Source organism: Asterias amurensis, chromosome 2 (genome assembly GCF_032118995.1).
Source record: "Asterias amurensis chromosome 2, ASM3211899v1".
NCBI classification, from domain to species: domain Eukaryota; kingdom Metazoa; phylum Echinodermata; class Asteroidea; order Forcipulatida; family Asteriidae; genus Asterias; species Asterias amurensis.
In genome coordinates this window covers 26,287,395-26,300,352 of record NC_092649.1, presented here as the reverse complement: position 1 = coordinate 26,300,352, position 12,958 = coordinate 26,287,395, and the positions used below count along the sequence as shown (strand labels likewise).

General features: G+C 41.5%; 2 protein-coding genes across 2 annotated transcripts; both read right to left on the bottom strand.

The window, feature by feature from the left end:
- Positions 1-25: 25 nt before the first annotated feature.
- Positions 26-9,909, bottom strand: LOC139954429 (uncharacterized). Its single transcript, XM_071954227.1, has 12 exons — positions 9,720-9,909; positions 9,126-9,218; positions 8,258-8,338; positions 7,324-7,392; positions 6,397-6,522; positions 5,739-5,798; positions 5,045-5,117; positions 4,471-4,546; positions 3,666-3,756; positions 3,443-3,537; positions 2,629-2,864; positions 26-1,921 (listed from the first exon to the last, which is right to left on the bottom strand). Exons 1-12 carry the CDS (start codon positions 9,807-9,809, stop codon positions 1,737-1,739), a joined length of 1,275 nt encoding a protein of 424 aa, XP_071810328.1. The 5' UTR covers positions 9,810-9,909; the 3' UTR covers positions 26-1,736.
- A 505-nt stretch (positions 9,910-10,414) lies between these two features.
- LOC139954427 (complement C1q tumor necrosis factor-related protein 4-like) lies at positions 10,415-12,386 on the bottom strand. Its single transcript, XM_071954224.1, has 2 exons — positions 11,876-12,386; positions 10,415-11,472 (listed from the first exon to the last, which is right to left on the bottom strand). The coding sequence occupies exons 1-2, from the start codon at positions 12,378-12,380 to the stop codon at positions 11,027-11,029; spliced, it is 951 nt and encodes a 316-aa protein (XP_071810325.1). The 5' UTR covers positions 12,381-12,386; the 3' UTR covers positions 10,415-11,026.
- Positions 12,387-12,958: the final 572 nt, after the last annotated feature.

Here is a 12,958-nt window from a genome sequence, read left to right as displayed (position 1 = left end):
GAGTATAAAGTTCTGTGTATGCATTACAAAAGATACACATAGGAGACTTGGGGATGCGAGTAGTAGCAAGTTAAAACTTGCGCCTGCTCCAAGAGTTAAACTTTGGCTTTTTTTTACCTATGTTCTTTTAAGTGATAACTATACAGGGCAACCCTCAAAGTATGTGCTTCCCAACCTACACTTGTTGTCAAAATGTTAAATGTCACGGTGATAGCGTATAACTCGGCTCTCCTGGTGTCAAAGACTAAGCTCTCGCGAGACTACTGGCTCCCGACTACTGTACCGTAGTCCAAGGGCATTATTGGTCAGGCGGAAGACAGTAATCTCACGAGATTCGCCGAGAGAGTTTGTATGCTATCACCGCGTCAAACATTTAACGAATTGTCCACAAGTCTTAACCACACCTAAATGAGTTGAGCACAATCCCTGCTGTTTACAACAAACAATTGTGTATCAATAATAAAAATATAGAGTCTTGAAAACTTTGTTTTTGTGAGATTTGTTTTAATTAGTTTACTTAATTACCTCGATTGCACCAACATCAAATTACTTGGTCCAGTGTAGCGCGTGGCAGCTCTAATTGCCACCGACTCTTACACAATTACTGGTATCAAGGATGAGTGTACCATTCCCAGAGCTAAACCGCGCTGTGACTACACTGCGCTTAACAAAGACTAGGTCCAGCAGGTAACCCCGAACAGGCCCACTAAATAGGGACCCTTGTTTGAACAAAACAGAAATATACACACCAGTAAAAAAATAAGTATCAAAAACATGGAAATATATATATTATACAATGAATATGTAATGATCTGCGAAATAATGTGCAGATTTAATAGAAAACGCAGCAGTGTCTACCCTCCACCCCTACCACCTTTTATAACTGCAATTAATTCTTCACCCCTCTTTAACAATCTTTTCCTCTGTGCATGTATAATCTGGGTGACTTGTTGGCACAGTGCTAGACGCTGATCCCCTGCTCCACTTCTCTCCCCGCTGCGCACATTACAGAAATGCCCTCTATCGGTGGAATAGTCACGACGTTTGTAGCATAGAGTGTATGTGTAGGGGGCCTATGGTATTGCCGCTGATGTTTAACCAACTCAACAAGAACGTACAGAGACTAAGTTTGCTTTTCTGAGAGTCCTTGGCTTCACAATCAGAATATTTGAAATGTATAATTGTTTGTTTTGTCTTCTCGGATCTGAGCTCCTTCTTGCGATCTCCTGGGGTTCTTGCAACCAGTACAGAGACTAAGGTTGCTTTTCTGAGAGTCCTTGTCTTCACAAGCTGAATAAATTAAGTGTTTGTTGCATCTTCTCAGATCTGAGCTCCTCGTGCTCTTACTTGCTGCTGGTTCTCTTATTGCAATCTCCTGGGATTATTGTGACCAGTACAGTGATTAAGTTCACTTTTCTGTGAGTCCTTGGGTGGATTTCACATAAGACTAGTCTTATCTCAAGTTAGGGTGAGTTACTCGCCCTAACTTAGGACTAGCCAATTATTTGTATATCTCCAAGATATTCCTTACTCTGTGTGAAATCGACCCCTGGTCTTCACAACCAAAATATATTAAGTGTTTGTTGTGTCTTCTCGGATCTGAGCTCCTTGCGATCTCCTGGGGGTTCTTGTCTTGCAACCAGTGCAGAGACTAAGTTTGCTTTTCTGAGAGTCCTTTTCTTCACAACCAGAATAAATTAAGTGTTTGTTGTCTCTTCTTGCATCTGAGCGTCTCCTCACGCTTTTACTTCCTGTGGGTTTTCTTCTTGCAATCTCCTCCAGATGGAGTAACCTCTGAAGGTCGATAAGGAACCTAGAAGGGACAGCACGATGATCATATACAGCATACCGGACCAACCAAATAGTTCAGTCAGTACGCCTACAACAGGTCCCATGACCACTGTACCCAGACTCCCAAACCCTGCAAAGAATACAGAGAGAAAAAGACAAATCATAAAACAACTCAATCTCAGCCAGTAGGCAATCTCGGTAGTCTGGTTGGTAAAGATACTGCTCTAGAATTGCAAAGGTCGAGGGTTCGAATCCCACCCAAGTGTGTATACAGTGCTGAAACACAACCGTGTATATAGGTAAAAACCCAAATTAATATTCTCCATCCCAGATGCAAATTTAAAATCTATTAACTCCATCTCGGCTGTTGCCTTCCATTATCATCAATGCAACTGTAACTTCACCAGAAAAAAAGCTTTTCGCTTTTGTGTTGCTGGTTTCCTTCTTCGCCTCACACATGTTAGCATGGAACAGGCTATCGTGACCACGGAAGAATACAAGAGACCGTAATGAATATGACGTAACCGTTCAAATATTTCCCTTACAAGATGGCGTATGCAAGCGTGTGCGTGTGTGTGTGCGTGCTTGTGCCGTAAAAATTAAACTGAGAATGCTGCGTGTTTCTTTGATGTACGCGTGTAGACGCGCATACGGTTTGACCTACAAGATGGCGACTTTCCTAGCAAAATAAGGGATTCAATACAGTCTATACATCGTCCTGAGGCTGGTTCCAACAACCAGCCTTGGTTCGTGTTAAAATAGACAACCTTTAGTTAACCATGGTGCACACTTAAAAGCATTGACAAAGGGGAAAACAGAAGAATTTATTTTACAAACCGTTAATAAATCCAGAAATGGAAGCCTGAATATCTCTTCCTTCCCGCTCGGCAAGCTCCGCAGGAACGCTTCCGGTCAGGATGGGATCCACCCCACAGTTGAGCGCTCCGGTGATCATCATCAGGGAGATGTTGAAGAAGGCGCCCCATGAGGCGGTAATGAGGAAACAGACGAGGCTGAGAGTCGAGGCTAAGATAACGAGAGCGCTTCCTTTAAGAGTCTGCCCATCAAAGAATCTATTCAAGTGAATAAAAATTATAAAAAATGTTAATAACAATAAGTTTTTGTCAAGCACTTTCCAAACGTGAAAGGCGTCTCAAAGCGCTTCAAATATCATTACCGCTTGTCACTGGGCCATTTATTTCATTCCTTGAACCATCTCAGCTCAACAAATATGCGCTACTAAGCTAAATCAATCTGACCTCACAGATACCCATTCACCCCTGGGTGGAGAGAAGCAGTTATTATAGTCAAGCGTCTTGCTCAGGGAAACACGTGTCATGACCCGGACACAAACCCACACTCTGCTGAACTGAAACACCAGAGCTCTAATCGTGCTCTAATCCGTTAGGCTACCGACGACATGTCGTAGGAATGGGGTCTGTCAAAAAGTGTTGGTGTTCTCCAACAAAAGAACCAATCTAGGATTATGTATATTTTCCCCAAAAGAATGAAACCTTGTCTAAATGTTGGATGAAAATGATCAAACTGTGAGTAAAACAGTGCACAAGGTTAGTCATGTCTTTGTATAATGTGATGATTAGACAGTAATGAATGGCCTCTTAAAGAAACTCATAATTTCTACCGTACACACCTTTGTATTAAGTACCCTAGCGCTGCACTGCCAGCAACTCCTCCAATCTCAAAGCTCGTTGACAGCATACCTGATTCACCTTTCCCATAATGCAGCTAAAAACAAACACGAGCAAAAAACACAGCTCATTTTATTGTACCAATTATTTATAGGTGATTTTGCTTTTGAAGAATTGTCAAATCCTTTTCAGAACCGACTCCTTTGCCAATTCAAAAATAGTTACCTGTTCATATAGGTACATAGGTAGCCACATGAATACACAGTAGCGCACGATCTTGACACAAAACATTGACACGGCAAGTTCTTTTAACATCCTGTAATAAAAAAAAGGAATAAATAGTTACTACACTAGAGCCCTTGAGCTGTGGTCATTCAAAACATGCATAGTTGTTTTGCCAAGCAAAACTCTAAGCCGTTGATATGCCATCCTTTAGCCCGGAAATCAGACATCACACTTTGCGGCGCGTGAATAGCGCAAAATACACAGCCTCCACAACTCACTGGTTGCCTGCCAGAGCTTTGATCTTGCCTGTCATAATACTGTTTATCTTCAAGTACGCGCTCATCCTCCAATCAGAGTCGCAGAATGGAGTGGTGTTAAAAACCTATATTGCACGGCTAATATCACTACCTGTGTCTTGTGTGTTCTATGTCACGCGCCAAGTTTACTTGCAGATGTGTGTTGTCTCAGTCTGGTAGTTAATGAGTCTATTGTTGATAATATAATAACAAATAATAACTAGTTCTTATATAGCGCATTTCACAGTAGCCGTATCTTAGTGCCCTGGGCATTGGGCCAATAACATTCCTCTAATATTTCTCAGCTCCCTTAGGAGTGTACGGCCCTGCGCTGCGGTATGGCGCTAGTGATCAACCTTGACACCTCATTTACATACACCCGTGTAGAAGAGAAGCAATGTGAGTCAAGTATCTTGCGCATGGGAGGGGGGAGAGGAAACACCAACGCAAGGCCAACTATAGACTGACATAATGGGTCGACTGTTAAATTATCCTCACACAGAACTTACGGAAAAGACCAGAGTTGAATGAAACTCATTGTTACATGCTCTGACGCAGCTTTAGATGATGACACCAAATCCGAGTCTAAATATCCAAAAAGAAAATACAAAAATAACTTTATTATACAAAATTAAGTCAATTGAAAAAAAATAGACAGGGAGCCAAGATTGACCTCATTCAACCATGCACTGAAATTGAATTCAAGACCTTTAGTTTCAGAGAAGGGGATTGGTGTTTAACAAAGAGACTCCCAAAGTAATACAAGTCTCCGAAGAAAACTTGAGAAGGACATGGCTTACCAACTCCAAACCTAGTGGATTTTGTGTTGGGACCTGTACAACCCTTGCAATGGCGGCCGTCTTCGATGAAATGTGAACGCGTGAAAATAGTAGGCTTTCATTGAGAGTTGCCTACCCAGCACATATACGCGGTGTACCTTTCTATTGCTTTAACTCGAAGATGGTGGTCAATGACTTCATGTGAAATTCATCTATTGTTTTGGAACCACGTCAAGAGATGGACTGGCTCATTGCGGGGCATTTGTGTTTAACATCAACAACGACTTTTCTTGTTATTGTTTACCTTTGCCCTGTATGACGATTTCGTAATCGGCTGGAGTGTGAAGAAACAGCACTACCAATAAGCCCATACAAAGCTGCGAGTAGAGAGAGTTATGCAGAGGTGAGGGGAAAAAAAACACAAAGATTAGTAGCGATTGGAACTATATTCATCTTACATTTATTAGTGGATATAATTCTGTAGATGAGAGATGACCTCATGCCCTTTAGGCATAATTTGCCGCACAAACTGTGCATGGTCACCTAATATTGGGTGCGTTCGATTAGCTTCCCTGGGTCGACCCCCCCTGTGCTCACTCGGGCGAGCCCCTGACAAGAGCTAATCAAACGATCACTAACCCTCTCGTGGTGACGTCATGCACCTGGGGCCAGCCCAAAAGTGACCCACTCCACTAGCAGGGCACTTGGGAATGACCCGGGTGAGCCCCTGGATTGACGCCAAAGCTATTCGAACGCACCGGGGGCAGACCGGGGAAGCTAGGCTGTCCTAACCATGATATTCGATGGTCAATTTTTCGATTAGTATTTAGATGTTTGACTGTATATCCCATGCCTTTTGCTACTCCATAGCCTACCCCCCCCCCTCCAAAAAAAAAAATACAAATACAAAACAATTGTGTACTGTGGGATCACCACTGCATGGGGGTGCTTTGATGATACCTGATTTAGAAATTGAAGAAAGAGGTTTGTAAACTTACAAGAAGTAATGACGGAATAAGGAATACATCTCGCCAGCCGTAATACGTCTGAAGATGCACCTGGAGAACAAATAAATTAGCCTTTATTACCGTTATTGGAAACGGGGAACATGACCAAGATGGTGACAGCGTGATAAAGGTCTATCAAGTATAATGTTGACCTGGTACTTCATGGTTTCTACATTCAACCTGTCCCAAAAGTCTTTGAGAATGAAATCTATAAAGTCGCAGGGTATTTGTATTTGTAGCTGAGCAGTGGAGTTGCTCTGGTGTTTCTGATCAGCAGAGTGTTGGTTTGATTTCGAGTACTGGTCTTAACAATTTTGTCCTTTACCATAAGTGCTTTGTCATTTTGGTGGGACCTAAAGCTGTAGGTCCCATGTGTTGTGTAATGCATGTAAAAAGAACCAAAACCCCTTTGCACTAATCATTACCAGAAGGGGCCATGGTGTTTTCTCACCATGGTTAACTGCAGATTGTGCCACAGCACTTTGTAAAACATTACTTTATGCTATGTAAAATGGGTCTTACTTATACGTAACATAGCTCCTCGTACCTTGTAGAACAAATGATGAGCGCTTTGAAACGCCTTGTTTGTGATAAAGCGTTATAAAAGAACTGCGTATTATTATTATTATTATTTTTTTTTTTATCTTACCGCTAAAGCTGTACCCATCACTCCTCCAGCAAATGTGCAGGTTCCCCAGAGACCAAACACTGCGTTACGCTGTCGGTTGTTGAACCAGGAACCCAAGACCTTTACGCAACTCGGCCACGCCTGAGACTGCAAAACAAAATGACAATCTTTCATGCAATCTATTCAAATTGGAGTGGAAAGATTTGAAATGCCAAACACCTACCGGTATATGGAGTTCCATATAATAACGGTAGGTTCTTATGGGTGCGTTCGTTTAGCTTCCCTGGGTCTACCCCGCGGTGCTCACTCAGGTGAGCCCCTGACAAGACCTAAACGAACAACCTCTCGTAGTGATGTCGTTTACCTGGGGCCAGCCCCCAGTTGACCCACTCCACAAGCAGGGCACTGGGGGCTGACCTGGGTGAGCCCCTGGAATGACGTCAAAAGCTATTCGAACGCACCGGGGCAGCCCGGGGATGACCCAGGGAAGCTAAACGAACGCACCCTTTATAGCGCACAAATCTGTGCTTTATAGGTGCTGAGCAAGGCGCTTGTGAGATGAAACATTGAGTCAGAATCGATACAGTTCAGTTTTGAGCAGTTTCTTGAAAATAGCAGATGAGGTAGATGCCAAGATGTGTAAGGAAGATCGTTCCAGAGGCAGGGGGCCAATATAACAAAAGGCTCCTCGGCCAATAGATGTGGAGCTTTGGAGTCCAAACTTTCGTAGTTGATGAGGGGGCATGAACTGTTTAGAAACTCAGTTGTTATGTCATTAAAAAGCATCCAGCAATGGTTGTGTACAAGGAAGGTTTTGGGTTCACAGAACAAACAAAGGCCAAGAAATTCTATAATGGATGTGCCCAAGAAATAGTCCCCATACAGCCCCAAAAAGAATGAAATTTGAGGTTTGAAAGAGAACACGACCGACAAAATTTACCCACCAACCTGTGCAGCTCCATTGATGAACAAAAAGAGGGCAAAAATGTAGAAGCTACGCCACATGCCGAACGAAGCCTGCAAGACACAACATACAAAATGGTGTTAGATTTCAAAATTATAGATAGTTCTCAAGTTTACTTGTGAAATGTAGGGTCACAGGGCTAAATATTTACAAGGGAATAAAAGAGTAGGCGGTTAGTTCTTAAACGGCCGTTTAAAACCGGCATGTTCGGGCCTTTATCGCATGGCCACGACCTTACAGTGTTTGCAACGGCCATTTAAGAACGAGTCACTACTCTTTTATTCCAATTCATAAATGTCCTTATGTTAAAAAGCGAAATAATCCCACAATTAAAGACAATGTGACACCGTTTCTTTTGCGAATTTTTGAAATTTTTTTGTAAACATATTTTGTGTGTGTTAGTAGGTGTGTATACGCGCGTATACACACATATTACGCGCTGTTACTAATAGCTATGAATTGCGTTCCGTGCAATTTAAATTGGCGTACATAATACGCGAAGCCAGCTGGTCTTAAACAGCTTCAGGTGTCTTTATCAACCGTTCAAACACCCCCCTTTCTTCTTCTATTGTTTTTGCGCTTTATAAATTTCTTTTTTTTATTATTATTATTATTATTTGATCTTCTCCTTATAAATAAGTTTATTTTTGCACTTTTGCCTATCATCACATCTAAAAAAAACAATCAAAAACCTCTATGCCCCCTGGTCATTGCCTTGATGCCCTTGAAATGCTCCAGTAGAAATTTACAATTTCCTAAGGGTGCCCTTTACCAAGGAGAAAACGCCTTTAGTGCCATTGCTCTTTGAAAAACGAAGCATACAGTCCAGGTAAAATGTCGTGCTGGTTATGTCTACAATTTGTGTGTATCTTGAAACTGGAGTGGTTCTTTATAAGACGATCTGATGATGTACTTTACCATAGAGATACCAGATATCATTAGGCAACATGCTAGAGTTCTGCGGGCGCCGTATTTATCTGCACTCGATCCAAACACCATCTGAAAAAGACGCAAAACATGAAATAACCTGTCAAAAATTGGTCTGGGCTAGGACTCAAATTTCACGAAAATATTGCCCCCCAAAAAGTTCAATTTTTGTAAATACAATATTAAAACGACACAACAGTGAAAGGTCTGACTGATATCATTGAGTCCAGCAGAGCTTTAACTATTTGAGGCCAATATGAGTTAAAGGCTATATTTTTGGAATCAGCGTCACTGAATGACGGATTTGAGCGCTGTATAAAACAATGTATGCCACAATAGCCATATCTGATTTGGTAATGAGAAACATCTCGCACCCCGACTACCCATCTTAAAGGCAGTGACACTATTGGTAATTACTCAAAATAATAATTAGCATAAAACCTTTCTTGGCGACGAGTAATGGGGAGAGGTTGGTGGTATAAAACATTGTGAGAAACAGCTCCCTCTGAAGTGCCATAGTTTTCGAGAAAGAGGTAATTTTCCACGAACTTGATTTCGAGGCCTCGGGTTTAGAACTTGAGGTCTCGAAATCAAGTATCTAAACGCACACAACTTCGTGTGACAAGGGTATTTTCTTCTTTCATTATTATCTCGCAACTTTGATGACCGATTGAGCTCAAATTTTCACAGGTTAGTTATTTTATGCATATGTTGAGATACACCAACTGTGAAGGCTAGTCTATGACAATTACCAATAGTGTCCACTGCCTTTAAACCTGCAGAGGCATCTGGCTGGACCATTGCACTTTGCCAGATAATGTTGCTATAAATAAACTTATTTTATTGTCGACTAACTTACCTGAACAAAAGCATAGGGAAGAAACATTGCTGTATCTAGCCATCCTAGCTGAGTTCTGGTCATCTTAAGCTCAGATGACAAATCCATCTTCACCTGGTCAATTTTAACAAAATTACAAAAAGAAACAAACCCGAGTGAAACATCGGTTGATCTCTCCATACACATCAGTAACTGCTGTGCATTTTGTTCTTGTCTTCTTCTTTTTTTGGTCTCATGATTTGTTTTGTTTGAATTTAAAGTACTTTAAATGGGCTGGGTCACATTTGAGAGGGCAACAAGACCATCTTTCATTTTGCAAAGGGCACTTCCATTGGAAATCAAGTTTATGGGAAAATATTCAAGGGGCACCAATGCCAAGACATTATCGGTCATCCGATAATGTAAAAATTTCGGAAAAATGAATCTAGCGCCCCAGTTACTGCTACTGGGTCTAAGGCTTAGTTATTTATCATTTTCAATTTAAATAGGGCCTATATTATTATAATTATATTCTTATTAAGAAGAACTCTGCGTGTACTGAGCTGAGCGTAACTGCTATTACTATTAGTATTAGTAATACGCCGGATTGGTGGGTCCTCCGAAGTGAATACTTACCACGGCAAGGGGTTTTCTGAGAAGGTATGTGCCTGCATATGCCATCCATGTTAGGGCAAACACACACGCTTGATGATGTCGTACTTTCATTCTGCTAATGATTTCCTCATTCAGTTTATTGTAATTTTTTTATAAGCTTAAAAAATGTAAACAATTGATTTCGCGAACGGGGAGCGCCATGTCTAGCTTACTAACTTCCAACGGAGAGGGCGCCATTTCATTCAACTTTTGACCAATGAATAAGTGGATTGTCTTTGATAAGGCCGCCTTATCTTATCAAGTCAATTTATATTTAATACCTTATCTAAGACAACCGACATAAACAAAAATTAACGACAGTTCAATTGGTTTATACTACCAAAAACTCCAAACAAACAAAATTAATGTTCGACAGATCCGTTTTCTTTATTCAGTTGAGTGTTGTATTTTTTGGTATGACTGAGTACATTACGTACGAGTAATGAGGTAGACCACCTACTAAGCGTGGCACAATTCCTTATCGCAGTTTTCTAGGCAAAAAAATGGAACGATCACATATCCATAACTGAATACTAATAATCATGTCACTATTAAATACTGCAATTGTTATTTTTTCCCCTGTGATATAAAACTTCTCCATAGAACATCACAGGATTAATTTTAGTCAGAGATCTGCAAAGCCTATCGTATACAAAAATAAATAAATAAATAACCAGCATGGAAAGCTATACTTTTCGTTAAATAAATGTTGTTTTATATATTTAATTTATTTTTTGGTTATGTTAATTAACATTATTATTATTATCTTTTTTTATTTTAAATCCGGCAGCATTCGTTTTCTTTCTTCGACCAATCCATACAAATCAGAATTTACTTAAAGTGCAATAATTAGTGGAAACTATTCTTCTTAGGCCAAGTAAAACGAAATACCAGTTGATCGTCCGGGTTTTATCAACAACAAAAAAGAATGGGGTCATTTTATTTTGTTTTTCAAAGGTGGCCGCCAAGGATTTTACAATTCAAGATGGCCACCAGTCTTCAGTTTAAAGTCACCACTTATAAGTTTAGCAATTATAATGAGAAATACACAGACAATTAATTGTCTTTTGGGGACAAAAATATTTAATATAGAGTATAAAAGGAAATTTGTTATTAATATGATGCGGCCTAACAAAAGGATGAGAGAGAGAACGACCAACTGGAATTTGTATTTATTTGGCCTATACATGTTAGTGTATTAATCAATGGCAGAAAGATGGTTAAGGCATGTCAAAAAACATGTCCTCACACGGTAACGCTTCATAGATATAGCCAGAAATGAAAAACTGCTAGAGTAGAAACCCAGAGAATAGTATTGGCGAAGGTGTGTAAGAAACACCACCGTCATCCACATTTCCCGGGAAGGAGATTCGCTGTCCATTCTTCACCAACTTGACCTCATCGTCTTCATTGAGGTCAACCACCACGGTGGTACCCGCGTACTGGACCGTCAAGTCAGCTGAATTCTTGGAAGACACGGTCGCCTTGATGGCGGCGTTTACCAACAGGTTTACGGTGATCACGTTCGTCCTGGTGTTTGGGAAAGAGTACATGAAGACGTAGATGCCGGGAATTTTGGCCTTGAAGATGCCCGTTGTTCCGTCAAAATCACCGTTGAGGTCCAACACTGTCGTGGGGAATGCAATGTCCTTACCCGAACCAGAGGGCACTTCGGTGGGACGTTGGGCCGAAAATGCAGACTGTCTTACGATGAGAGGTGAACAGAGGCATCGATCTACAACAAAAAATACGGTGGAGAGGTCATTAAAGGAACTGTGGACACTTATTCATAATTATTTGTTAGCAGAACGTGGCAGAAGAATGAGTGGGAGTGGCAGGACGAGTGGCAGGACGAGTGGCAGAAGAATAAGTGACATCAATGAGTGCCAGAATGGGTGGTAGAATGGGTTCCGCAAAAGAATGAGTGGCAGTTTGGCAGAAGAATGAGTGGCAGAATGGGTGGCAGATTGAGTGGCAGAAAAATGAGTTGCAGAAGGCGAAGAATGAGTGGCAGAAGAGTGGCGAAGAACGAGTGGCGGAAAAATGAGTGACAAATAAAAAAAATATGGCAGAAGAATGAGTTGGGAGAAGACAAAGACAGTGACCTATTGGATTCATTCCATCAGGTCTTTACTTACGGTACAAGTTGAATCCACTGAATATCACAGGGCTCTCCAGACTGGCATCTGGCACGACGGGTACCGCAGGGGGTTGAGCGTAGGTCGACACATACACTTTATCCCCTTGGTCCAAGTCAACCACAGTGTGGGCAAAAGCCGGGCCATTCACCGTCAAGCGAAATAGCACTTCCACTGCAACCCCCTCTTTGATGAGTTTGTAATGTGTCACTTTGCTCTTCCCTCTGACATTCTTCCCAGCCGTGAATGTGAAGACGTAAGTACCGGGGATTGGAGCGGTGAAGAGCGCCGTCTGGCCGTTCCTGTCGAGCAGGGGTTGGACGTCTGCGTCTGCCGGGTCGAGTGGATAACTCGTAGGGTTGTTTGCTACGTTCACGTATGTGAACGCCGCATCTTTGTGGAATGTTGACATGCACCGGCAGGGGTGTGAGGCGTAAAGCATGTACAGAATGGTCACAACCAACAGATTCATCATCGCTCCTCCTCCAGACTTCTGATCCGTCATACTGAAATAATCTGCAAAGGCGAAAGAAGAGAAACAAATAACTGAAACTATAAAGCTTGCGGGTACGAACGATGTGTAAATCTCTTTTTGACACGAGCAGAGTATAATGTTCAAAACATCGAGACCACACCGGCACTTTTCTGTTTATCCACACCATGCATAGCTGAAATAAATACCTTTGTTTTCAGTTTTGGATACTGCTAAAAGAGAAAAGACGTTTACTTCCACGATTCGGTTTTGAGTCAGTGTGTTTTGATTTTCACGACAAACAAAAAAAAATACGAAGAAATGTGAAGTTGGCAATCATTTGAAGAGATTACAAAAACCTGTGTAAACTCACCACAAGTTTCCTAGTTGCATTCGTTCAAACAGAATATCTCAATTTTGTATTTTGCCACGAGCATCTAGACACACCCTGTTTGGTACACCTCCACTTGTTAACTGACTACAACCTGCAGAGATGCGCTGAGCAGCTCATGTATGAAATTTACTACCCCCCCCGCCCACATTCCCCCACCCCCCCCCCTCCCCTCGGCCTGTTGCTCTTTGTAATTCATTATGTAATAGAAACATACCTT

What these genes read in the sequence shown, in the direction of transcription:
- LOC139954429 (XM_071954227.1), bottom strand. Translation starts at nt 9,809, where the DNA reads ATGAAAGTACGACATCATCAAGCGTGTGTGTTTGCCCTAACATGGATG. An exon ending in TGATATCTGGTATCTCTATG is followed by an intron (nt 7,393 to 8,257) that starts GTAAAGTACATC and finishes TGTGTCTTGCAG; the next exon opens with GCTTCGTTCGGCATGTGGCG. An exon ending in CATTTCTGGATTTATTAACG is followed by an intron (nt 1,922 to 2,628) that starts GTTTGTAAAATA and finishes TATTCTTTGCAG; the next exon opens with GGTTTGGGAGTCTGGGTACA.
- LOC139954427 (XM_071954224.1), bottom strand. Translation starts at nt 12,380, where the DNA reads ATGACGGATCAGAAGTCTGGAGGAGGAGCGATGATGAATCTGTTGGTT. An exon ending in CAGTGGATTCAACTTGTACC is followed by an intron (nt 11,473 to 11,875) that starts GTAAGTAAAGAC and finishes TTTTTGTTGTAG; the next exon opens with ATCGATGCCTCTGTTCACCT.